General features: G+C 54.9%; 1 protein-coding gene across 1 annotated transcript; it reads left to right on the forward strand.

Annotated features, from left to right (window-relative positions):
• The first annotated feature begins 17,181 nt into the window (after positions 1-17,181).
• HIC2 (HIC ZBTB transcriptional repressor 2) lies at positions 17,182-26,400 on the forward strand. The gene is given in 4 exon segments (XM_017882567.1): positions 17,182-17,777; positions 19,914-21,597; positions 21,600-21,674; positions 21,676-26,400. Coding segments are annotated over 4 exon segments (1,848 nt in total). The 5' UTR covers positions 17,182-17,751; the 3' UTR covers positions 21,739-26,400.
• The last annotated feature ends 234 nt before the right edge of the window (positions 26,401-26,634 follow it).

The following is a 26,634-nucleotide window of genomic DNA, read 5'->3' on the forward strand; positions in this document are numbered from 1 at the left end:
AAAAAAAAAAAAAAAAAAAAAAAAAATTTTTTTTGTTTTTTCTGTTTTTTTTGGTGATAGGGTCTCCCTCAGTTGCCTAGGCTGGAGTGCAGTGATGATGTAATCACGGCTTAGTGCAGCCTCACCTTCTGGGCTCAAATGATCCTCCTGCCTAAGCCTCCCGAGTAGTTAGGACCACAGTCATGCCCACACCCAGCTAATTTTTTTTTTTTTAGAGGCGGGGTCTCCCTGATCTTGAACTCCTAGGCTCAGCCAATCCTCCTACCACGACCTCCTAAAGTGTTGAGATTACAGGTGTTGAGCCACTGCACCCAGCCTACTTAGCAACTTTGTTTTTTTGAGATGGAGTCTCTCTCTTGCCCAGGCTGGAGTGTAGTGGCACAATCTTGGCTCACTGCAACCTCTGCTTCCTGGGTTCAAGCAATTCTACTGCCTCAGCCTCCGAAGTAGCTGAGATTATAGGTTCATGCCACCACGCCTGGCTAATTTTTGGTCTCGAACTCCCGACCTTGTGATCGCCCGCCTTCGCCTCCCAAAGTGCTGGGATTACAGACGTGAGCCACTGCACCTGGCCTACATAGCAACTTTTGTTTTTTCCTTGAAATGGGGTCTCACTCTGTTGCCCAGGCTGGAGTACAGTGGCGCAGTTCTCCTGCCTCAGCCTCCCGAGTAGCTGGGATTACAGGCATTTGCCACCACACCTGGCTAATTGTTGTATTTTTAGTAGGGACAGGGTTTCACCACATTAGCCAGGCTGGTCTCAAACTGCTGACCTCAGGTGATCCGCCTGCCTCGGCCCCCCAAAGTGCTAGGATTACAGGTGGGAGCCACTGCGCCTGGCCCACAGCAACTTTTAAAAAACTCATTTGTCAAGCTTTAGTGTAATATCAATGAAGAATAGACACACGGTTATCTGAAAAAGTTATTAAAATACTCCTTCCTTTTTTCTGTGTAAGGCCAAATTTCTTGAAAGACTTTAATCAAAACCACATATCCTAACAGACTGAATGCAGGAGATAGAATCCAGCTACTTCTGTTAGACCAGACATTAAAGAGATTTATAAAAGTGTAAAGCAACGCTATCTTTTTTTTTTTGTTTTTGAGATGGAGTCTTGCTCTGTCGCCAAGCTATAGTGCAGTGGCACGATCTCTGCTCACTGCAACACTCACCTCCTGGGTTCAAGTGATTCTCCTGCCTCAGCCTCCCGAGTAGCTACAGGTGCGTGCCACCACACCCAGCTAGTTTTTGTATATGTATATATATATTTTTTAGTAGAGATGGGGTTTCACCTGTTGGCCAGGATGGTGTGGATCTCTTGACCTCGTGATCTGCCCGCCTCGGCCTCCCAGAGTGCTGGGATTACGAGCGTGAGCCACAGTGCTCGGCTTATTTTTTTTTTTTTTTTTGAGAGGAAGTTTTGCTCTTGTTGCCCAGGCTGGAGTGCAATGGCATGATCTCAGCTCACTGCAATCTCCGCTTCCCTAGGTTTAAGTGATTCTGCTGCCTCAGCCTCACCAATAGCTGGGATTAGAGGTACGCACCAACACATTTGGCTAATTTTTGTATTTCACCTTGTTGGCCAGGCTGGTCTCAAACTCCTGGCCTCAGGTGATCCACCCACCTCGGCCTCCCAAAGTGCTAGGATTACAGGCGTGAGCCACTGCGTCCGGCCTATTTTTTTTTTTTTTTTTAACAGAGTTTCGCTCTTGTTGCCCAGGCTGGAGTGCAATGGCACGATCTTGGCTCACTGCAGCCTCCACCCCCCACCCTCCCCTGGGGTAAAGCCTTTCTCCTGCTTCAGCCTCCCAAGTTGCTGAGATTACAGGCACCCATCACCATGCCTGGCTAATTTTTTGTATTTTTAGTAGAGATGGGGTTTCACCATGTTGGCCAGGCTGGTCTCGAACTCCTGACCTCAGGTATCCACCCGCCTCGGCCTCCCAAAGTACTGGGATTACAGGCGTGAGCCACCGTGCTCAGCCTTTTAAAAAAAAATTTGCTTTTCTAATACAGTAAGTAGAACAGTGATGTGTAAAGTAGTCTCTCTTTACCTGTGGGGGTGTGTTCCAAAACCTCCATCGGAGGCCTGGAACCATGGGTAGTGCTGAACCCTATATGTTATGTTTTTTCTATACATACGTGCCTGTGCTAAAATTTAATTCATGAATTAAGTGTAGTGAGGAAATAATAAAATAGGACAGTTATAACAATATGTTATAAAAGTTATGTGGATATGCTCTTTCCCCCTTTTTTTTTTTTTGAGACAGAGTTTCACTCTTGTTGCCCAGGCTGGAGTGCAAATGGCACAATCTCGGCTCACTGCAACCTCCGCTTCCCAGGTTCAAGCGATTCTCTTGCCTCGGCCTCCCTAGTAGCTGGGATTGTAGGTATGTGCCACCACGCCTGGCCAATTTTGTATTTTTAGTAAAGACAGGGTTTCTCCATGTTGGTCAGGCTGGTCTTGAACTCCCGACCTCAGGCGATCCGCCCGCCTCAGCCTCCCAAAGTACTGCGGGGTAACAGGTGTGAGCCACCGCGCCTGGCTGGATATGCTCTTTCCTTTAACATATTTACTCACCTATTTTCTACCCGCAGTTGACCAAGGATAACAAGCTGAGGAAAGTGAAACTGAATAAGGGGTTACTACTGTAATACATGGTAACATCAAATACTGCAACAGCCCGGATGCAGTGACTCACACCTGTAATCCCAGCACTTTGGGAGGCTGAGGCTGCAGAATGGCTTGAGGCCAGGAGCTCGAGGTTGCAGTGAGCTATGATTGTACCACTGCACTTCAGCCCAGGTGACAGAGCAGGACTCTGTCTCAGAAAAAACTCCACAAAACAGTAACATAGAAGCCACATAAGCAGATGCTCTTTAGGAGTCCTGTCTAATTTTAGAATGTAAACAACACAATTTTAGAACCAGTGGCAAGGAGGGTGCTAGGCATTTCCCTCTTCACCACGTGCCTCCTTATCTTTCACATATTGTTTCACTCTATCTCTTCTCAGCCTTGGCTCTGACCAGCATTTGTTCACCTAATGAATGTTTGGGAGTGCCTGCTGCATGCCCGGTGCTGTGGCTGCTTGGGACAAAGGGTCTAACTTTGGGTACTGGTCTGTAGGCTGGTCGGGGGCAGACAGGAGGGAAGCGGCTTGGCAGCTGGTGCTGACGTTGGGAGCGGGGAGACAGAAGCAGTTCTGGCTTCACTGAGGAGGGAGTCATGTGGGGGCAGGCTCCTCCCGGAGTAGGGTACAGCCTGCAGGAGCTCTCAGGTGTGTCTGTGGAAGGGATGAGGTGAGCCTGATACCCCTGTGGGAAGTGCTTTGCATGCCAGGCCTGAGCATGGACTTTATCCCAGGCATCAGAAATTTATTGAAAGCTTTTTTTTTTTTTGAGATAGTTTCGCTCTCATTGCCCAGGCTAGAGTGCAATGGCGCGATCTCGGCTCACTGCAACTTCCGCTTCCCGGGTTTAAGCGATTCTCCTGCCTCAGCCTCCCGAGTAGGTGGGATTATGGGCGTGCGCCACCATGCTCAGCTAATTTTGTATTTTTAGTAGAGATGGGGGTTTCTCCATGTTGGTCAGGCTGGGCTCGAACTCCAGACCTCAGGTGATCTGCCCGCCTCAGCTTCCCCAAGTGCTGGGATTACAGACGTGAGATACCACGCCTGGCCCATTGAAAGCTTTAAGCAGGGGAGTGGCTTGATGAGATGGGTGTTTGAGAAAGATAACTCAGTTATTGGACTCTGAATCGGAGGGTACAGGGACTAGGTGAGGGTTGGCTGGAGGGGTTGCAGAGGGGTGATTGTGTTCTAGATGCTGATATTTTCTCTTAGAGTGGCACTGATTCTGCCCTTCTTTCCCCTGTAGACCTTGGGAGGTTTCCTGGGATTTCTCCCTCCTGGACAACTTCTGTTGAGTTGCCTGCCACCCTAGGTGTGGAGGCCCCAGGTTCTTTTGCTTTGTATGATTAGGACAGGGTGATATTTTCTGGGTTATCTCTTGTGGGAACTGAGCCCGCCAAAGCCCTCATTTGTGCATTGTTATAGCTGCCCAAGTGTGTGGCCCTGCTGCATTTGATGGCTGTGGACCAGGTGACCTCTCAGGCGGTGAAAGGGGGGTGCTCTGTGAGTGCACCTCAGCTTTAGCCTCTTGGCTTCTCTGTGGATTGGGATTTAGCTCCTCCCTGTACCAGGAAAGTCTCTCCTCTTTTTTTTTCCTCTTTCTTTTCTCTCTCTCTCTTTTTTTTTTTCAATGAGACAGGGTCTTGCCCTGTTGCCCAATCTGGTCTTGAACACCTGGACTCAAGCGATCCTCCTGCCTCAGCCTCCCAGAGTGCTCAGATTAGAGGCATGAACCACCGCACCCGACATTCCTTTCTTTTGAGACTTCTGCACAGAGCAGGCTCAGGTTCCTTAGTAGACTTAGCCATTGAACTCTAAGAAGTTACAGAGGTGGAAATAGGCTGGGCACGGTAGCTCACGCCTGTAATCCCAGCACTTTGGGAAGCCGAGGCAGGTGGATCACGATGTCAGGAGTTCAAGACCAGCCTGGCCATGATGGTGAAACCCCGTATCTACTACAAAAATTAGCCTGGTGTGGTGACGGGTGCCTGTAATCCCAGCTACTTGAGAGGCTGAGGCAGGACAATCGCTTGAACCCAGGCGGCAGAGGTCTCAGTGAGCCGAGATCTCGCTACTGCGCTCCAGCCTGGGCAACAGAGCAAGACTCAAAACAAACAAACTAAAAAAGGTAAATTACATGTATATCCCTGTGTGCACAGTCTTAAAGAACAGAGAGGTAGTGGTAAACTCACTATTGGTTGAATCGTGGGTGTCCCACTGAGCGAGACACAGTTGTTCCCTTGTGGCCACGTAGGAAATAGCCTCCCAAGTTCCTGGGACAGCCCATGCGCTTATCCCCACTTCCCTCTAGAAGCCAACAATCTTCTGAATTGTGGGTCAGCCATCCTTTGGGTTTTGTCAGTTTCCCACCTTTGTCTGGATCCTGAAACTGCGAATGATTTTGACTGAGTTCGCTGGGAGCCGGGTGCCCTGCACTCTTGGGACACCAGGAGCAGCAGTTCCTGTGTTCCCATTCTCCGTTTCAGCGTCCAGGGTGGCACTATCCACACATCATCACCTGTCCTACTGGCAGTGAGCATTTGGGTGGTTTTCTGGGTTTTGTTTTTGCTGCCTTCTAAGTAGCTGACTTTTCACCCCAAAGCTATGCTTCTTGAGGCAGAGAAGTGCCAGTTTATTTTGTTTTCTGTCTCTAAATCCAGTTCCTTGATGCACCACTGAGACTCAGTTTAGAAGTGCAGTGAAACTTTGTGAGCATTTTTCTCCCCAAGTCTAAATGAATCCCTCTCTGATTCTTTGAGTTCTTGGACACTTCTCTGCTAGACACTTTCAAGTTTCCTACTGGACGGGATAGACCTTCTCTATAAAGTATCACACTTGGAGGCTTTTCAGGTACAGTGCCATAGATTGTAATATTTTCCATAGCAGTTGCCCAATTTTATCTGTAAAAAATTGCTTTTTAAGGCCTGGTACAGTGGCTCACACCTGTAATCCCAACATTTTGGAAGGCTGAGGCAGCAGGATCACTTGAGCCCCAGGAGTTTGAGACCAGCTTGGAAAACGTAGTGAGACCTCGTGTCTACAGAAAATTTTAAAAATTGGCTAGGCATTGTGGCATGCACCTTTAGTTCCGGCTACTCAAAAGGCTGAGACGGGAGGATCCCTTGAGCCCAGAAATTAGAGGTTGCAGTGAGCTATGATCGTGCCACTACACTCCAGCCTGGGTGACAGAGCAAGACCCTGTCTCCAAAAAATCACAAAACTTCCAATGGATACCGAATGTATAACTTTTTTTTCCTTATTTGGAGTAAAATAACTTGATCCTTGATCGTTGGCTGTAGCTCCTGAGCCATTTGAGGCAATGGGGGGTTTGTGTGTTGATTACTTATGAAGGAACAAGTGGACTGTTACCTTCTCCCCAGCAGCTTCCTTTGACTCTAAATCCCTGAGAGCCTCACCCATTTTCTTCTTGGCTTCCTCCCTTTGATATGCCCAGCTGGCTCCTGCCCTAGCTGGCTGCCAACAGGACCTGCTGGAGGTTTTTGCTGGGAATTATTTGGTGTCCTGTTTGAACCTTGCTTGCCGTGCTCCCAAATTTCCTTTTGCTCCTGAGGTTGCCTTTCAGGATTTGTAGAACCCCTTCTCCTTTAGAAGTGTCAATTGGGGCTGGGTGTGGTAGCTCACGCCTGTAATCCCAGCACTTTGGGAGGCCGGCGGATCACCTGAGGTCGAGAGTTCCAGGTCAGCCTGACCAACATGGAGAAACCCTGTCTCTACTAAAAATACAAAATTAGCCAGGTGTAGTGGTGCATGCCTGTAATCCCGGCTACTCGGGAGGCTGAGGCAGAAGAATTGCTTGAACCCAGGAGGTGGAGGTTGCAGTGAGCCGAGATTGTGCCATCGCACTCTAGCCTGGGCAACAAGAGGAAAACTGTCTCAGAAAAAAAAAAAAAGTCAATTGGACCTTAGGACAACTTAAAAACATTATCAGGTTTTTGTCTTTTAGATAGCAGACATGAGTCTGCTCCTCATAAGGATTTACAGTAGTGTCTCTGTTTCTGGGCTCCTGGCTGGCTTGTGTGAGCTCCCTCCTCTAGGATGGGCACTCCATCCTGGACATTGTGGCGTTGCCAGCTGTCCTGCTAATGTTCTGCTTCCTGTGTTGCTGTTATTGGTTGGGGGTCCAGGAGAGGTTGCTGCCTGGACTGAGTCTGCTTGCTGATCAGGATGAAGTTGATCTCTGCTTCTCTTCTGAAGGTTTCTGTGCACTGGACTGAATTCAAGGACGTCCTATGTAAGAAGTGTGCATAGCTCTAAGAGTTCTTTACAAATGATATGCCCTTGTAACGAGCATCCAGAGTGAGAAACACAACCCTGGAAGCCCCTCATGTATCCTGAAGCTTTTAGTCACTCTTCAGCCCCCACCCATATGATTAGTGCTGCCTGCTTTTTTTGAACGTATGCAAATGGAACTGTAATTGTCTTTTTGGCCATGGCATCTTTGCTCAAAAGTATATTTGAGAGATTCATCTGTGTTGTTTGTAAGTCAAATCATGTGAAATTATCAGCAATCAGCTGTGTTTTTACCCCTAAAAGGTAAATTCATACAGTTCAACCTAAATGTCTGTCCTGTTCACTGCTGGATCATAGTCTCTTCCACCTGCAGCTGCCCCTTCTCAGGGTGGCCATAGGAGTTGTTTTCCAGTGTTGAGCCTTCATGAGTGTGCCTGCCTGTTTGGTGCGTATATGTGTGCATTCTTGCTGGCGTATACCTTGGGTGAGTTTTTGGGCCCACAGCTGGCTAGCTTGCTTGCTTGCTTGCTTTATTTATTTATTTAGAGACGAAGTCTTGCTCTTGTCTCCAGGCTGGAGTGCAGTGGTGCAATCTCAGCTCACTGCAACCTCCGCCTCCTGGGTTCAAGTGATTCTCCTGCCTCAGCCTTCCAAATAGCTGGGATTACAGGAGCCTGCCACCATGCCCCACTAATTTTTGTATTTTTAGTAGAGACGGGGTTTCACCATGTTTGCTAGGCTAGTCTCAGACTCCTGACCTCAGGCGATCCACCCACCTTGGCCTCCCAAAGTGCTGAGATTACAGGCGTGGGCCACCACCCCAGGCCTTGGGCCCACAGCTTTAGATTGTAGCAGCCAAGAGTTTTCTAAACCATGTGAGTTTTCTGGCCAGGTGCAGTGACTCATGCCTGTAATCCCAGTACTTTGGGAGGCTGAGGTGGGCAGATCACTTGAGGCCAGGAGTTGGAGACCAGCCAACTGGTGAAATGCCAGTTGGTGAAATGCCATCTCTATGAAAAATACAAAAGTTATCTGGGTGTGATGGCGCACTGCACTCCTCTCTAATCCCAGCTACTCGGGAGGCTGAGGCAGGAGAATTGCTTGAACCTGGGAGGCAGAGGTTGCAGTGAGCCGAGATCTTGCCACTGCACTCCAGCCTGGGTGACAGAGCAAGACTCTCTCTCAAAAAAATAAAAAATTATAAAGCATGTGAGACTTCTGGTTGCCTTACTGCCTTTCCAACATTTGGTGTTACCTTTTTCCTGATAGGCTTTGACGTTCTTATTCTTTCTGGAACAGTCCTGTTCTTGTTTAAAAACATCCCCGTTTCCCTTTCATCCCTGGGAGATACTATTTTAGCCTTTGTTTGGCTAATCAAAATCCCATCTTTAGTGTCTGTTGTTGAATTTTTGTGTTTTTGTGTTTTTGGATTCGCTTTCAGCATGTCATCTCAGTCTTGTCCCAGCCCAGGGGGTCAGGCGGTGTTGTGTACAGACAGTGCAGCGGCTCCTTAATGCCACTTGCCGAGCCTTTGCCAGGCCCGGAGAACTGCATAGGTGCAGGACTGCCAGTAGTTCTTCCTGCTCTTCAATCATTGAAATGGTTTCTTTTATGAAGTAATGATGGTAGAAGATGATAGGGTTTCTGTTTGTTTCTAATTCTAGTCTTCACTTGGCATTAAGAAATTATTAGCTGCTAGGGTTGATTTTAAAATTGTGAAGTTGGAGAGTCTCTCCTGGAGCCGTGGGCTGGATGGCTGCAGCTCTGTGACTCAGCTGTGCTGGGTGCCTCCCTTTGGGGCTCAGTTACCTCCTTTTAAGGTGTCCCTGGGGTGAGAGAGATGATCATGATAGTGCCTTCCACCTGGGCGGCCCAGGCTTTCCTCACCCATTTAGTGCCTTGCATGTAGAATTTCCACCTGTTGTCTGCTGTGCTGCCACTGCTTGTCCTCCCTCCCTGCCACACAGAGTTGTGTTCTCTGTCTGCCACAAACGCCTGCTTCTCTGATCAGAGTTTGTGGAACCCTCTGCCGTGGTCACCATTCTGGTACCTGTGGTAACAGACTTGGCCCTGGTGTGGCACATTCTAGGTCTACCGTTTGTATTCACCAGCCTGTGAGCTTGTGTACATGGGACATGTATCTTCGTTTTGGGGGCCTTCTCCTTCCACTTGATGCCCATCCCTTAAGCATTAACTCCTTGCAGAGCACTTGGCTTTCAGGCCATAGAGAGCTTTCCAATCAGTGGTGTCCAGGTAAAAACAAAAGAAGGAAAAAAAGCTTCTAGCCCTTTTCAGACTTGACTGTGTGTTTGAGCCCCCAGGGTTCTGGTGGTTAGAGCTGGATGGAGCCTGAGCATCTGCATTTCTAACAAGATCCCTGGTGGTGCTGCTGCTGTTTCTTGGGTCATGGCCAATGAGCAAGAAGAGCAGGGAAGCGGGCTGGAGAGGACTGCAGAAACCAGCACAGGGCCTGTTGTGCCTCTTGACATATGTGGCTGCCAGATTCCTGCCTTTTCCTCACCTACTAGGAATAGCAGCTGCACATCCTCTAGTGGTCTTGCATGGGCTCCTGCTCTGTGGCTGCCAGCGAGCCTTTTACCCCCACACTCAGGTCCCTCTTGGGAGGCAGGGTGGTGTTGGGATGGAGTTTGGAGGTGAGCACAGCATTTGTAGTAACTATCACAATCTTAAATTGTTATTCTGCTTCTTTTTTGTGAGACAGAGTCTGACTCTGTCACCCAGGCACTCTGTCTGATCGCACCCAGTGGTGCGATCTCGGCTCACTACAAGCTCTGCCTCCCAGGTTCAAGCAATTCTCCTGCCTCAGCCTCCGGGATTTTTTGTATTTTTAGTAGAGATGGGGTTTCACAGTGTTAGCCAGGATGGTCTTGATCTCCTGACCTCATGATCCGCCCGCCTCAGCCTCCCAAAGTGCTGGGATTACAGACCGTGCCTGGCCGTTATTCTGCTTTCTTTTTTTTTTTTTTTTTTGGAGTCTTGCTCTGTCGCCCAGGTTGGAGTGCAGCCGGATGGATTCTCAGCTCCATTGTCAAAGCGCTTTAGCCGCCTCCGGCGTTTTATAGCCATTCTCCTGCCTCAGACCTCCTGGAGTAAGCTTGCCGGGACTACAGGCGCCCGCCACCTCGCCCAGCTAGTTTTTTGTACTTTTTTTAGTAGAGACAGGGTTTCACCGTTGTAGCCAGGATGGCCTCAATCTCCTGACCTCATGATCCGCCTGTCTCGGCCTCCCAAAGCGCTGGGATTACAGGCTTGAGCCACCACGCCCGGCCTTTTCTGCTTCTTAAAACAGTGTTCCCCTGCCTCTCTCCAATATCCTGTCTTAGAACTCTCAGCCAGATGGTGCCAGGGCCCCAGGCCCTCCTTGGTGCCAGCCCTAGCAGGGGAAATCAGCTGCAGGTCTCCAAGGTCTTCCTGGCCTCACTCCTTGCTGGCTCCAAACCCGGAAGTGATGAGGAGAACGAGGGGATTGAGGCTGTAGCTTCTGGGAAGCACAGTTTGGAGGCATCTTCGGTCCAGCTCTCCTCTCAGCAGCCCATTCCAGCCTTTTCCTTGTGCTGGAGTATTAGCCTATGCTTCCTCACCTCTCAGAAGGGATAATACACATGGGCGGGTGACTCGGACCATGCAGGGCTCGGCCCTGCTGTGGGTAGCACGAGGTCGTCAGTAGGACCCATGGGCATTTCAGAACAGGCTTGGGAAAGTCACTGGGCTGGGGTGGATGCTACTTCCCTCACTCTAGGCCACAGGGCTGGCCTGAGGAGCAGAGGAGGAGGAGGCCAGCCTCAGGTCCCAATCGCTGCATCACCAGCGTGTTGAGTGGAACCCGAGTGTTTATTTTGTAGAAGCTGCGTTGGAGAGAGCTGAGCTCCTGGCATTTGTGGAGCCTGTTGCTTTCCAGGAGGATGGTCTGGGAGAAGAGCCAGGAGCTGCTGGCCAGCATCCAGGTCTGGGCTGGATTGCATGGCTGGGCTTGCCCAGAGCAGTGAGCCCCACCCACCACCAGCCCATGCCTAGAGGGACAGGGAAGGAGGTCATGGAGGGTGGGGGTGTTCCCAGAGGAGCAGCAAGCTCCACCTGGGCCTCCAAAGCAGGCTGTATGATGGGGCCCCCACTTTGTCACTTCTGATGAAGGAGCTGGGTAGACCCCATGCCCTCACAATGAGTTTGGGAGAATGCACCCAGGTGAGGCCCTGCTGTGGATAGGTGGGTGGTGCTGGGGGCTGGGGGAGTGAGGGTGGAGGTGCAGACTGAGTCCCTCCTCCTGGCACACCAGTGCATGGAGGGCAGTGCCTCCTGTGACTCCCCTAAGCAGCTTGGCAGTTGGAAGCCCTGTGTGAGTGGCATCCCTGGCCCTGCCTGCATTAAGGTGGGGTCATCAGACTACAGCTCTGGAGTCAGGCTTTGAGTCCTCACTCTGCTACCTACATGCTCTTGTGACCCTGGGCAAGTTGCTTAACCCCCGAGAACCTTTAATTTCTTATCTGAAACTGCAGAGGTGATGCCCCACTCAATGGGCCTGTGGGAAGATTGAGGAGATCAGACCTGCCCACACATGGGCTACCATCTCATACAGGGCTGTGGCGGTGGGTGAGGTGCAGCCTTGGCCCCATGGAGCTATCTCTTGTCTACCAAGTCTTTCTCAGGGAGGACTCCAGGCCATGGGAATAGGATGAACAAAGTCCTGGGCTTGTGACTGTGCAGGGTTGGTTGGTGTGTCCAGGGGCTGCGCCTTGGGGCGCTTCTGGATCCTGGCTGCCTCCTGCCTGGCTGCCTTGTGCCCTCCAGACAGTCTCTCCCATGGCTTAGGGGCCCCTGGGAAGAGGCTGAGCTCACACAGGGCCACCTGTTGCAGCTGCATCTGTCGCGGCCACACCTGAAGTATGAGGTGACTATAGTTGGGGGTTGGTCTGGGACCAGGGCTGATCTGACCTTAGACTTAAGTTTGGGAGGAGTGGCAGCAAGTCTGGGGCTCTCTCTGATCCTGGTCAGATGTACTTAGATCTCTGGGATGTGGAAGTTGCCTGATGGCCCTGCCCTGCCCAGCATGGCTTCTCAGCCTGGTGGCCCTGCCCTGCCCAGCATGGCTTCTCAGCCTGGTGGCCCTGCCTTGCCCAGCATGGCTTCTCAGCCTGCATGCTTGTCCCTCCCACCTGACAGTGGAGCTTGGGCGGGCCGTGGGCGGCCCTGCTCACTCTCAGCTGTCTTGGCGTCAGCTGGAGGGTTCCCATTTCACTGTTACCTTTGTTTAGGCTGGGAGGTGGTTAAGGTGCTGCTTCTTGGGGGTGGGTTGGGGGGAGCTTCTCCTCAGTCCTCCAGCATAGCTCCAGGCCTCATACAGGAAGCCCCTTTCTGGGAAAGTAAGGGGTGGCTTCCGGGGAGGAAGGTGGATGAGAAGGATCCTAGGAGGGCTAGGCGGGGTGGCCTGCTTGGGGCGGCGCCCTTTCCTAGTCTTCACCCTTCTCCCCAGGCCTCCCTCCTGGTTGGGTGTGAGCCAGAAGTTTCAGTCTGGGTGCCTGTGGTGGCCTCCAGGAAGGCACGTTCTGCCTGTAGGAGCCAGACACTGAAGGCAGGGGTATCCTGTAGCTGAGACCACACCCTGAGTTTGACCCCCACCTGTGGGCCTGAAGGTGGGCGTGAGATGTGTTCCTGTCTCCCAAAGGCAGGGCCTCCAGAAGGAGCCATGTGGGGGCCCAGCACCTGGAGCGATTCTGAATGCCTGACTTCTTGGAGGGCAAGGCTCTAGGCAAGGTGGGTGTCCAGGCTGGGTTGGGGCAGTGCCTCTCAGATTGGGGGCTGGAGTTCTCTGCTTTCTGCCTCCGCAGGGATCACTTTTATCTGAAAACCTCCTCTCTTCTGGCTTTTGAAAGATGCTGACCAGAGCACACTCTCCTGCCTTTTGCTGGGTGCTTAGAAAAAAGGCCTTGGCCGGGCACGGTGGCTCAAGCCTGTAATCCCAGCACTTTGGGAGGCTGAGACGGGCGGATCACGAGGTCAGGAGATCGAGACCATCCTGGCTAACACGGTGAAACCCCGTCTCTACTAAAACTACAAAAAACTAGCCGGGCGACGTGGCGGCGCCTGTAGTCTCAGCTACCCGGGAGGCTGAGGCAGGAGAATGGCATGAACCCGGGAGGCGGAGCTTGCAGTGAGCTGAGATCCGGCCACAGCACTCCAGCCTGGGAGACAGAACCAGACTCCGTCTCAAAAAAAAAAAAAAAAAAAAAAAAAAAAAGCCTTGAGATGACCCTGTTCCAGCCTCCCCATGGGCCCCTGTAGCCACGTGGACTGACCAGAGGCTCCACACTCGGGCAGGTGTGGCCTGACCTCGCATAGGATCGTGGACTAGTGGGTCCCCCAATGGGGGGCTGCTTCGAGTGTCAGGAGGCAGTGAGGGGTGCACAGTGCCCTGCCCTCTGCCATCCCCATTGGCTATTTGGCTGGTCTGCATTTGGGGAGCGAGTAGAGGGATCCAGAGTGCAGGGTGGTCTTGGCCTGGGGCTTTTGACTGCCCTCTGGAGATGCACTGAGGGCCACCCAGCTGGGGAGCAGCTGGGAGGGACAGGAACCTGTTCCCACTGTGGCATCTTTGCCCTTCCAAGGTGTTTCCCCGTCGCCCTTGGTCTCTGTGCCAGTTGAAAAATTGAGGAGAACTAATCCCCTGGGTGGTCTGGAAATCATTAGTGGGAAGAGAGCGTCCTGTGCCCAGGGCTACAGATGACATGTCGCTCCACACTTTCAGCCCCAGGTTTTCCTACCTTGTGGGGAGGTGAGAGGTCAGGGTGAGTGCTGGGTTTGAGGCTCAGCTGTGCTGTGTGAAGATGAGAGGGGCCCACCTCATCACATGGACAGAACCCACAGGCTCCTGGGTGGCCCTGAGGGTCCAGTGACACAGCACATGGTAGGGCATACAACAGTGCCCAGTAAAGGTTAGCTGGTGGTGTTTCCAGGAGGGAACAGGGTATCGTGCTGAGCTTCTGAGATGGGAATGTCCTGTGAAAGCCTCTGTCTGGAGGTTTCATTGGAAGTACAGTTAAATGCAATTAAGTGTCTAAAATTGTATTTTCGTTTACCTTAACCCAGACTCCCAGCAAGATAGAGAGCTGCCCTCACCCCAAAGAGTTCCTCATGCCCCATCCTGGGTAGTCCTGTCAGGGCCAGGCAGTGAGCATTTGTCCCTCGCCCTATCCTGGACAGTCCTCACCTGTCCCTCACAGCCTGTTCTGCTGTGGTTCTTACCCTCAGTCCGTTTTGCCTATTCCTATTCTAGAACTTATAAATGGTAGGGGGCCGAGAGCGCAGAGAGCTGGGCTCAAGCCACTTTGGGAGGCCGAGATGGGCGGATCACAAGGTTAGGAGATCAAGACCATCCTGGCTAACACGGTGAAACCCCATCTCTACTAAAAAATACAAAAAACTAGCCAGGCGAGGTGGCGGGCGCCTGTAGTCCCAGCTAATGTAGTCCCAGCTACTCGGGAGGCTGAGTCAGGAGAATGGTGTAAACCCGGGAGGCGGAGCTTGCAGTGAGCTGAGATCTGGCCACTGCACTCCAGCCTGGGCGACAGAGCGAGACTCCGTCTCAAAAAAAAAAAAAGAACTTAATGTAAATGGAGTCATGCAGTCTGTACTCGCGCAAAAGGCTTCTTGCACTCAGTGCCATGACTGTGAGGTTCATCCATGTCTCTGCATCATTTCTGCCCTTTGTATTTTTGGCCGAGCGCGGTGGCTCACACCTGTAATCCCAACACTTTGGGAGGCCGAGGTGGACTGATCATGAGGTCAGGAGATCGAGACCATCCTGACTAACACGGGGAAACCTCGTCTCTACTAAAAATACAAAAAATTAACCGGGCATGGTGGCAGGCACCTGTAGTCCCAGCTACTTGGGAGAATGGCATGAACCCGGAAGGCGGAGCTTGCAGTGAGCCAACATCACGCCACTGCACTCCAGCCTGGGGGACAGAACGAGACTCCACCTCAAAAAAAAAAAGTAATACTTTTTAAAAATGTTGAGTATTACAGAAATGAACATAACATGCAGATACTGTGGTTTTTCTATAATCCCAATCCCAGAGATAATCTTATTTAGCAGTTGGGTATGTGTGTCCCCAAGGTTTTTATTGCCACAGAATGGACTTGCTGGGCCCGGTAGGCTCTGACTGGGCCTTGGGCTGCCTTACTGTAAGTTCCTTGAGGGTGAGCAGAGTGGGGTGGGGCTGCTGTGGCTGGTCCAGCTCTGCAGGGCTTGGGCATGTGCCACCGGTGGCTTGAGAGGCTGGAGTGTCTCAGTGCTGTTCCAGTCCCCTAGCACCTGCCTGGGCCCTGGGCCTGCCCTCAGTGTTTGGGGACATGGCTTTCTGGCTTTTTAGTGGCAGGGACTGGGAAGGGAAGGAAAGGAGAGCCGTTGCGTGTTGACAGTTCCGTAAACAGGGCTGTGCGTCTGCTCTAACAGAAGGCCTGGGAAGGTAACCCCGAGGCTTTGTGTTCCTTCCTGCAGACTTTCTGGGCTCCCCAGAGAGAGCTGGCCCTCCCTCCAGCTGCTGGGGTTCTTGCCCTTCCCAGCTGGGGCCAGTCCATCTACAGGGGAATCCTGAAGCTGAGGGATCCTAACTGGGGAGATAGTTTCTGTGCTACCCTTCTTGCCTCTCCCCTGGACCCCTGAAGGCTCTGTCCCAGGGAGGGGACGGGTCACAGCCTTAGACGAATGCCCAGCTGGCCCCGATAGCCCAGGCCTGCTGCCCCACTGCCCCAGATCCTGGGCGTCCTGGGAGCTAGCGTTCTGGACGGGCAGTAGGCCAGGGCTGGGCGTGCTAGCCTTGGGGCTGATAGGCCTGCTGCCTGGGCCTGCTGCCAGTGGCTGCTGGGTGCCAGGCGGCATCCTCATCGCAGCCTGCAGTCAGCTGCTGCCAGGGCTGGGCACCAGCATCCGGGCCAGCACCCAGAGCTGTGTTTCTAGTTACCTGGCACTCCCCGGGCGGGGTCCTCCAGGGTAGGCGCTTGCTGTTTCATGCCCAGCGGTAAGCGGGTAGGGCAGAGCTCTGTGGCTGAGAAGGAAAGAGCAGTGTTTAGTAGGGGTTTTGCAGCAGGATGACGTGTGCCAACCCCCACCCCTCCATGGGGTGAGGCTGCATTGCTGCTTGCAGACACAGTGGTGGCCTAGACGTAGCCCATACTCAGCCCAGCTGGTGTAGATGGCAGGCATGGTGGCATTGTGCTTGCTGTGAACTTTCTGCAGGTGGCTCTGACACCCCTGCCTCAAGTGGAAGGCACAGGGAGGAGCCCTGCCCTGTTCTGTGTCATAGCTGACCCAGCCTGGGGCCGTCCTTCCTTGGTGGAGAATCTAGTCCTAGCGGGCTTGTGAAGTGCCTGTCAGGGCCAGGCAGTGGGCACTGATGTAGGGTGTTCCCACTTTCCCCATGGCACTCAGGTGCCCCCCAGTCCCTATTCTGCCACCACTCCCTGCACGGGCATCCAGAGTGGCCCTGGCCTCTGGGCAAGGTCAGGTGACCCCTGGTGTGCGGAGTTTGGCAGACGCTCTGCCCAGCAGGGCTCTGGTTTACTGGGTCCTGAGGGGCAGTGGTTGGGGAGCAGGTGAAGTGGCACAGGGCTGGATGATGGTGTCCGATTGTCTCCAGTGTGCCACCAAGACCCTCTATCCAGTTTTTCGACTGCTCCCGCCAGTGTTTCAGTGGCCCCTGCCTGACTGGCCTCAGCCCAGCGTTAGCCCACCAGGCCCAACCCTTGCTAACTATCGACGCCCTTGGGCTTCCTGCCAACAGAGCTGGTTCTGCTGCCGTCTGGGCCTTTGGTGGGGTCCTGGACCAGCCATGCACCCCTCCCTTCACACCCCCTACCCAGAGGGGAGCTGCACTAGGGGCTGGAGAGACAGCTGGCCGGCTTCAGCCTAGGCCTCCCAACCCTGGGCCGGCACCCCGGGTCTGGTCACATTCCTGAGGGACCTGCTGAGCCTCCCTGGCCCTGGGGGTGGAGTGGGGGAAGGGGAAACGGAGTGGGGAAGGGGAAACGGAGCCACTGCACGCCCCTCCCTGACCCTGGCTCTGTTCCATGGGGGCCCAGGCTGGCAGGTGTGGGGTGCAAGGACCCACCACCTCAGGATCCCCCCTCCCTCAGGACCCAGAGCTCTGGGGGTGGGAGGGAGCCCACCCTTTTCTGGTGGCAGCTGCCCAAGGCTTTGGTGGGCCGGTATTGAAAGCCCAGGCCTGCAGCTTGGGCGAGCCCTTAGGCAGCGAAACCTCTGGAGAGGGAAGGCCATGTGGTCTGGCTAGGGGGCTGGGCCCTCTGGGCAGGGAGAGGGTAAGAGTAGATCAGGAAGGGAAGGAACAGGGGAGCCAGAAGCGGTTGAGACTGGTTCTTATAAATAGCCCTTGCACAAGTGGCTCCAATTTTGACCTTTTGTTATGTAAATGTGACCAGCCTGAGAAGGGCCCTGCCCAGGCCTCCTGCCACCACACCCGCAGGCCAGGAATTGTGTGTCTGCCACCAGCGCCCCCTGGCCTAGGTGACCCCTGGGTGTCCATAATCTCCTGTGTGTGTTAGAGTGGGAGGTATCGCATCCTTTGAACTCCCTAGACTGTTCTCTGGTCCTTACTTTTCCTGGTTGTCGGAAGGGACAACTGTGGCACTGTGGCTCTGTGGCCACAGTCTCCTGCTGGGCTGCCCCGGTGCCCCAGCCAGAGACCCCCGGGTGCTTCCCTTCATTGTCCTTCCCTCTCTTCTTCGCTGATGGCTGTCTGGGTGACTGTGTTGTCTTCTCTTCCCCAGGTGACCAGGCATTGATGCGCCCCCAGGAAGGCCACGCGCTCAGGAGGCCCCCCCCCGCTGGCTGCTGCTCACATGGTGTCTGGGCCCTTGGCATTCCGGTGAGGCGCAGGGGAGGGAGGACCGCCACTGGCCCCTTTCCCCGGAGCTTTCTGGGTGGCGCACAGCCCCACAGCTCGGCGTCTATCTCTGTCTAACCTGTGGTCCTTTGTGTGCACACAGCACTGGGCAGTGTGGAGGGAGCCTGGGGGCCACTGCCCTCTGCCAGCCCCCTTGCCAGTCTCAGGGTACCAGGTGTCTGGGTGCTGGCAGAGCCGGCACTGATGTTTTCTGGGAGCTAAGCGGTTACTGGGGCCCAGTGTGGAAGCCACACTTTGGGGGCTCTTTGTCCCTGCCTGGTGGGTTAAGGGGCCAGGGAGCAGAGGAGGATTGGTTCATGAAGTCTTCAGCCCATGAGCACCCTTCTGAGCTGCTGTGGGCTGGGCTGCTAGGCAGAGAGCCCCTGCAGGTGCTTGCTGCCTCTTGCTGTTAGGCTCTGAGTGCCAGTGGTGTTCCAGGCTGTGTTGCACCCTTGCGTGTTCACATTGAGCTCCAGCACCTTCAGGGGCCTGTGAATGTTAGGGTTTTCCTTTGTCTTTGCAAACAAGGGCAGGCATGGGGCTGGGGAGAGTTTCTGTCATGGGAAGGTTGGGTAGGGTGGGACCCTTTCCAAGGCTCTGCTCTGGGAGGCAGGGCTGGACACTCTGGGAGGGGCAGTAGATCCCAGAGGGCAGCAGCTCAGAGTAGTTCAGCTGCTGAGAGTCTGAACCCTGAACTGTGAGGCTCAGAGCTGCCTGTGGGCCCCGCTGCTCAGTTGTCCAACAGCCGTGAGTCAGTGAGGAAAGTTCCTGTCTCCACTGGCCCCCTGCCCTGTGGAAGCTTGTGAGCCTGTCCGGGGCACAGGTGGCCACCTGTAAACTGGCATGCCTTCCCCAGAACCCTCTTGCTGAGCCATTCTCTGAGGGGCTGTGGTAGGGGTGTAGGATGGAGCTGGGGGTACTGTGTTTTGCACTGGGGAGTTGGGCTTAGGGCTGAGGATGGCTTTGAGTCATTCACAACATTCCAGAGTTATTCTGTACACTGCCGGCCACAGTCCTTGCCTTTTCCCTCAGAGCAGCATTTCTCTCTTCCCCCCTGGGGTCCATCTGGTGCCCACTGTGCATCCGTGTGCCCTGCCCTTGCATTCCCACTGTGGCGTGCCTGGTCCATAGCAGAGGAAGCTGCTCAGTGGGGATGGGAAGCGTGGTGAGGAGCACCCGCTCTGGGAACCCCATGGCTTGCTGCCGTACAAGCAGAAGTACGCCCGGGCTGGCAGGTTCCTGCAGAGGCCAGTGGTGTAGGTATGTTTCTTGCTTGCTGAACTCGGTGAGTGCCAGTGCCAGTCTGTGTGGCGGAGGCCAGCTGGCCAACTTTCCTAGGCCCAGATGGCGCTGCCCTTCCTAGAGAGGATGGAGCGTTCAGGTGGTGCCAGGTGTTTGGCCCAGACTGCCTTTCTTGCTTGGTACCTGGAAGCCCAGGCTGGGGCAGCACTTGGCACCCGCCCAGAGTGCAAGGTGGCCCAGGGCCTTGGGGAGAGGCGGGGCTGCAGGCTGACTGCAGCATCTGGGAGGCAGCCACATGACTTCTAGCAAAGCCTGGTCAGCCTCTCAGGTGGCTTGGGAGGCACAACAGAGCCAAGGCTGCACACCAGAGGCTGCTGGCAGTTTGATTTGGGCCCTGCTGTATTTCAAAGGGAACATTTAGTTTTGGGGCATTTTTGCCAGCTTTCAAGACAAGCGCCTCTGCTTTCGTAAGTTTAAAGCCATCTGCTGGTCATTTGGGTCCCCTTCTGGTGCCTGAGGATGTGTCATCGACTTCATTTAGTGTAGAGACAGTAGCCCGGGGTGTGAAACCAAATGCAAATCCCTGTTTCTCTATTTGTCACCTCATCACCCTCCACCTCCATTTTTCTCATTAGTGCAAATGGGGCAGGGGCCTCTGTCCCTTCTCAGTTTGAGTCCTCAGTGAGGGGACACACATACACTACCTGCATGCAGTAGGCATTGTGGGCTTATGTGCCGTGTACTGTGCCCCAGGGCCTGCTGCCCTGTGTGGGGTAAGTTCTGAGGCACTTTGCCTTGTCGAGCCCCACCCTGCCCCAGAGCCCTGGTTGGAGTGTCCCAGTCATCTGACGCGTGCATGCCTGTTCTTGCCCACAGGTGGTGCGCGTGGGCAGGGCGCGGGGACATGGGGCCCGACATGGAGCTGCCCAGCCACTCGAAGCAGCTCCTGCTGCAGCTGAACCAGCAGAGGACCAAGGGCTTCCTGTGTGACGTCATCATCATGGTGGAGAACTCCATCTTCCGGGCCCACAAGAACGTCCTGGCCGCCAGCAGCATCTACTTCAAGTCCCTGGTCCTGCATGACAACCTCATCAACTTGGACACAGACATGGTCAGCTCCACGGTGTTCCAGCAGATCTTGGACTTCATCTACACAGGCAAGCTGCTGCCCAGCGACCAGCCAGCCGAGCCCAACTTCAGCACCCTCCTCACTGCCGCCAGCTACCTCCAGCTGCCTGAGTTGGCAGCCCTCTGCCGCCGCAAACTCAAGCGAGCTGGCAAGCCCTTTGGCTCTGGGCGGGCGGGGGCTGCCGGCATGGGGCGACCCCCCCGCAGCCAGCGGCTGTCCACGGCCTCCGTCATCCAGGCTCGGTATCACGGGCTCGTGGATGGGTGCAAGGGGGCCCATGCCCCCCAGGAGCTCCCGCAAGCCAAAGGCTCAGACGATGAGCTCTTTCTTGGTGGCTCTAACCAGGATAGCGTTCAAGGTCTGGGCCGGGCCGTCTGCCCAGCTGGCGGGGAGGCAGGCCTGGGGGGCTGCAGCAGCAGCACCAACGGGAGCAATGGGGGCTGTGAGCAGGAGCTGGGCTTGGACCTGTCCAAGAAAAGCCCACCCTTGCCTCCTGCCACCCCAGGTCCCCACCTCACTCCCGATGACCCAGCCCAACTGAGCGACAGCCAACATGGCTCGCCCCCTGCAGCCTCTGCCCCTCCCGTTGCCAACAGTGCCTCTTATTCTGAGCTGGGGGGCACCCCCGATGAGCCCATGGATCTGGAGGGGGCTGAGGACAACCACCTGAGCCTGGTGGAGGCGCCTGGCGGACAGCCTCGGAAGAGCCTCCGGCACTCCACTCGGAAGAAGGAGTGGGGCAAGAAGGAGCCTGTGGCTGGCTCCCCTTTTGAGCGGAGAGAAGCGGGGCCCAAGGGTCCCTGCCCGGGAGAGGAGGGCGAGGGGGTCGGGGACAGGGTTCCCAATGGTATCCTGGCTGGTGGGGCTGGCCCTAGCGGGCCCTATGGGGAGCCCCCTTACCCCTGCAAGGAGGAGGAGGAAAACGGCAAGGATGCAAGTGAAGATAGCGCGCAGAGCGGGAGCGAGGGGGGCAGCGGCCACGCCAGCGCCCACTACATGTACCGGCAGGAGGGCTACGAGACGGTGTCCTATGGAGACAACTTGTACGTGTGCATCCCCTGTGCCAAGGGCTTCCCCAGCTCCGAGCAGCTCAACGCGCACGTGGAGACTCACACGGAGGAAGAGCTGTTCATCAAGGAAGAGGGGGCCTACGAGACAGGCAGTGGGGGTGCCGAGGAGGAGGCCGAGGACCTGTCAGCGCCCAGCGCGGCCTATGCGGCTGAGCCCCGGCCCTTCAAGTGTTCGGTCTGCGAGAAGACCTACAAGGACCCAGCCACGCTGCGGCAGCACGAGAAGACACACTGGCTGACGCGGCCCTTCCCCTGCAACATCTGTGGCAAGATGTTCACGCAGCGCGGCACCATGACGCGCCACATGCGGAGCCACCTGGGCCTGAAGCCCTTCGCCTGCGATGAGTGTGGCATGCGCTTCCACCCGCCAGTACCCGCCTCACTGAGGCACATGCGTGTGCCTCGGGCGAGAAGCCTTACGAGTGCCAGCTGTGCGCGAGGCAAGTTCACCCAGCAGCGCAACCTCATCAGCCACCTGCGCATGCACACTTCCCCCTCCTAGAAGCCAAAGACCCGCGGGCGCCCTCTGCCACCTTGCTCCCCGGGAACCCATGGAAGGAGAAGCGAGGTGATGCAGTGGCAGGGGCGAGACCCTGGGTCCAGTGGAGGCTCCGGGTGGCCCCTCTGGCCCCCACTGCCCACACCCAGAGCTTTAATCGACAGTCTGTACCAAGCAGAGCCGAGAGGAGGGAAGCCAGGGGTCCCAGCCCGTCTACCTCCCCATCCCACCCAGGCCCCCAGCTCCCCCCGGGGGCCACCCCAGGGCCTGTGGGCTGGGTCACGTGGGTCTCGCTGGGACCTGGTCCCTTTGCTGCAGGCTGCTTGGAGAAAGAGGGCAGTGGGATGCTGGCCACAGCCAGGGTGGTGTCAGGAGCAGGCCCCACCCCGCTAGCCGTATCTGTGTGTGTGCACGTGTGCTTGTGTCTGTGCGGGCGCGTGCGGCCCTGGTTCTGCAGGGAACAGGTGCTGGGGGTGCAGATCCCTCCCTCCTTGAGCCAGGGTGGCACTGCTCACTGGCGCTGGGACAGTCAGGGTGACCCCATCGCCTACCTCTCTACAACTAAAGAGCCCCCTGGGCCTGTGTTGCTGTTATTCCTACTGATCTGCTCCTCTATTTTCTTTTGATTTTGTTCTTTAAACCAAAACAAACAATAGCTTATTTTCTTCCTGCCCCCTCCGGGGCTGAGCCTGGGTCTGAAGACTGAATGTAACAGGGGCTGCTGGCCCTCCTGCGCGTCCCCCGGCTCTGGCGCTGCAGGGGTGCTGGTGCGCCACCTCTCCAGGCCCCAGAAGCCCTTCTTGCCCAAAGGCTTCCCTGGTCCCTGAGCCCTGCCTCGGCTGCCTCAGGAGAGAGTGCTTTTCCTGTAGTTTCCAAGAAATATTCTTTGTTTAGAGGTACTTGTTTTTTATTAAGAGAAAAACCAGTGTAACGTTTATGTGACTGTTTGAACTGGAAGGTCTGGGGTTCCGGGGGGTGGGGGGAGGCTGGACTCGATGCCGGGGCCGTCGGTACTCTTGTTTTCATTTTTGTGTGTGTGCGTGTGTGTGTGTGTCTGGTGTGTGCCGTACGCATGGGCAGACGTTTCGCTTTCCCTGCTTCCTCACTGAACAAGGTGGAGACTTCTGACCTTTTGCTACCTCTTGAATTTGTGACAACAATATGTTGGTGACTGGCAGTGGAAGCCCTTGACAAGCACCCAGGAAGTCGTGTGCAGGAGCCAGCAGGGTGCCGAGTGGCCCAGTGCCTGCAGCTCACCTGTGTGTTTTCCCTTTGAGCCTTGGGCCACATCCACCCCGAGGGGACCCTGGCAACCCGGGCACACGAACCTCTGTTTGTGGCATAGGGGAGGGGTGTGAGGCCCCAGCCTGGAGCCAGGTACTGGGTGCTGACGGGAGCCATGAGGAGGGTGGCAGTTCTTTGCAGCTCCCAGCCAGGGTGAGGCAGAAGTGAGCCCTCATCCTGGCACTCCCACCCTCCATTCCTGCAAGAGTTTGAGCTTGAGAGAGCTGACCACAGGGCCCTCCGGGGAACAGGGATTGCACTTCCCTGAACAGTCCTGGCCCCCGGCCACCGTCTAGGGGCCACCCTCTCGCCCCTCATTTTGGGCTTCCTCAGCCAGCCTCAGATACTTCCATGGGCCCCGAAGTGGGCTCTCAAGGCCAGACCAGGTTGCTGATCTCAGTCCCACTGTATTCAGCCAGCTGGAGCTGTGGGGTTGGGCCGGCAGGCTTTATCGTCATCTTGCTTCACCATTTTTTTTTTTTTCTCTTTTCATTTTAAGTTTAGACCAAAAAAATACAGAGTCATCCCCTACCCCCACCCCTCTAGAGACCCTCCAGCTAAAAACAGACTGAGTTCAGGGACCCAAGTGGGGAGCGGCGTGTTTGGGGTGAGGGAGTCGGGCAGATGAGGCTCCTGGCTGAGCCCTCCCTGTGGTGATCCCAGCCTGAGAAGCCCCTCTTCCCTCCTTGTGGTGGGAAACAGAACTGGGCCCTGGGTCTCAGGTTCCAGCAAGTCAGGCTGGGGACCTGGGGGTAGGAGACCCATGGACTCCACCCTTACTCAGGGGCCCCCGCTGTCCTGAACCTACCCCACCCCATCAGCACTTAAGCCACATGACGCAAAGTCTGTACCGCACGGGAAATGTGCACACATCTGGCCGTGTGCGTGGCCTCCCGGGCTGTGGGCAGCCGCATCTGTGAGGTGACTTGTGAAAGTAGGTGATTCCGTTGCAGAACTTCAGGGACTGGGAGCAGAGGCCCCTCACTCAACGACGTTTGTGCGACATAGTATTGTACCCACCTTAGTATTGTATCGAGCCTTTTCTGTATTTTAATGAGAAAGCAGAACACTAGTTTCCTATTTAAGACTTTAAGGGGTTTTGGGACAGGGTGGGATTAACACAACATTTGGCTTTGTTTTCTTTTTCCTTTGATTTCCACGTTGGGTGTGTGCGAGTGTGTGTGTGTGGAGATGTTAAGAGCCTCACAAGGAAACTGGGTTATTGGAGGCCAAGGCGGCTTACAGTTCTCTGCGTTCGTCACTTAATTCCTGAATGTTTCGGAGAAACAGGAATCAGAAAATAGCAGATATCATGTAGGAAAGAGAGGATAAACAAAGAAAAAAGAAAAAAAAATAAGCTCATACCCAAATTCACAAAGCCTATTTTTTAAACCAAAGCACATTTTGAATGAGTATGGAACCTCCATGGGCTCAGAAAAAAGATACTAATATATTTATCTCATTGTTTACATAAGCTTTTACAGTTTCAGACCTCAGCAGCTGTAAGGCCAGTCCAGGGAACCCTCCCCTGCTGCTGGAAGCCCTTCTGAGTTGGCCCTGGAGTGGTTCACGAGCAGAGAAGGGCAGCCCTGGGACTGGGGAAGGGACTGGAAGCCTCCCTGGAGTCACCTGAACCCTCGTCCCCATTCCCAGGGCCCCTCCAAGCCCAGCTGGCACCAAAGAGCTTGGGCCCGTGCTGACCAACCCCCAAGGCCCTCTGGCCGGACCACGCTGGTCCTGACCAGCTAGCCTACACGGGGATGGCTGTCAGTTCTGGCCACAGGACCCGAGTCTGGGCTTGGGTCCCCTGCTGCTCTGCCCGTGACCCTCGGGGATGGGTTGATGTGAGGGTCCCACTCAAGCCAAAAAGCCGGGACCTTTGCACGGCTCAGTCGACTCTGGCAGGTCCCCAGGAGTGGGGACCCTTAACCCCACCCCAGACAGCAGAGGGGGCTGACTGGGTCTGGTCCTTACCAACATAGACGGTGCAAACACTCTTAACAGTGTTGTTTTTGTATCAATATGTTTGTGCAGTGATGAATGTATTTATTTCTCAGACTTGGGGCGAGTGAGCGGGTGGCAGGCCGGGCTCTGCCACTGCATGCTCCCGCCGGACCGAGCCCCAGCAAGGGCTCCTCCAGGATTGCAAAAAAAAAAGGAAGAGAAAAGATGAACCTTTAAGCAAATAAGAATCTCAGAGACTTGCAGCATAGCCATACACCTCAGCCTGTGAAATGAGCAATCCGGACTCTCACCGACTTTCCCCACCTCAGGCAGCCGTGTGTGTTTCCCATTCGTCACCACTCGGGGGCGCCGGGCCGCCTGCCCACTCCCCCAACCCGTCAGTATTCACTGGACCTCAGACCCCATGCAGGAGTGCGATCCGGGCTGGGCCGCTGGGCAGGCTGACCCCGTGCCCTCCGGCCATCCTGAGTTGGGGTGAGGCCTGGGCAGCCGGAGGGCAGGGCTCAGGGAGCAGGAGGCTGCATCCGTCCACCCCCCAGGCGTGGGGGACAAAAGCCAAAGGCGCCAGGCCTTAGAGCAGACAAGGGCTCTCAGCCCTGGCATGCCCCCTAAAGGGACCAAGGTCCTATTTTCCAGTACCCCGTCGGGGCAGATGTTACTGAACCTGTGAATCAAGACGCCAGGAGTGAGGGGCTGGAGAGGGACCTAACTGGAGCCTCAGTCTGACATTCCACGCCGAGGTGGGGGTGGGCATGAGCAGTGGGAACAGAGGCTGCCCAGGACCCCCTTCCTAGGATGCCCCGGCTTCAGTCACCCCACTTTAACTTTCTACCAGGACCCCCTCCCCTTACCTCACCTTGCTATTTATTGCTGTAATTTATTGACCTCAAAAATGCTGCATAACAGACCTCACTGGGTTAGGGAGGATCCCCAGGGCTCCCACCCTCCACTTGGTGGGCCCCGTGGGGCCAGGTGCTGAGGGGAACCTCTCTACCCCACCCATCACTAGCTTCCCTCTGCCCTCCCCCGCCCGGGGGGGGCCCAGGTTGGGCACTGGCTCATTTCTCACAAATACCTCGAAGGGGAGGGGGGAGGGATGGGGTTATAGCTGTTTTGTTTAATTGGAACTGGAAGAGGGATCATATTTTGTTTTATGCCCTTCCCAGAAGCGGGGAGGGACACCGGGATCGCACTCCTGTACTGGCCACCGCCGCTGTCACTCGTCACATTGAGTTCATGTTCCTTGAGAGTTTGTGTAAATTCAGGTCAGAACTGCAGCTACACAGCTGCCCAGTGTCATAGAAAGAAAAGCAATTCACCAACGACTGATCTCTCCATTCAGAAGTGTGCAGTCTTAATGTACAGTGATGAGAAACTGTTATTTTATGATCTTTTCATTAAAAGCTTGATTGAAAACTGGTGTGGGACCTCCATTTTCTGCTTTGGCTGTTCTCTCTAGCAAAGTGACATGGCTTCTAAGTCTCAGGAGGGTGGGGTCTGGGATGGGCATCTGCCTGCCACCATTCAGTGGTGCTTGGTGGTGAGGTGCTTGGTGGGTCCTGGGGTTGTGCACTGGGCCAGTGGACTAGCACTTTGGTGTCAGTATGCTCTTGGGCAGTGTTGGCCTGAGTTAGCTGAGGCTGTCTGGGA

Source organism: Rhinopithecus bieti, unplaced genomic scaffold (assembly GCF_001698545.2).
Source record: "Rhinopithecus bieti isolate Rb0 unplaced genomic scaffold, ASM169854v2 scaffold_13317, whole genome shotgun sequence".
Classification (NCBI taxonomy): Eukaryota; Metazoa; Chordata; class Mammalia; order Primates; family Cercopithecidae; genus Rhinopithecus; species Rhinopithecus bieti.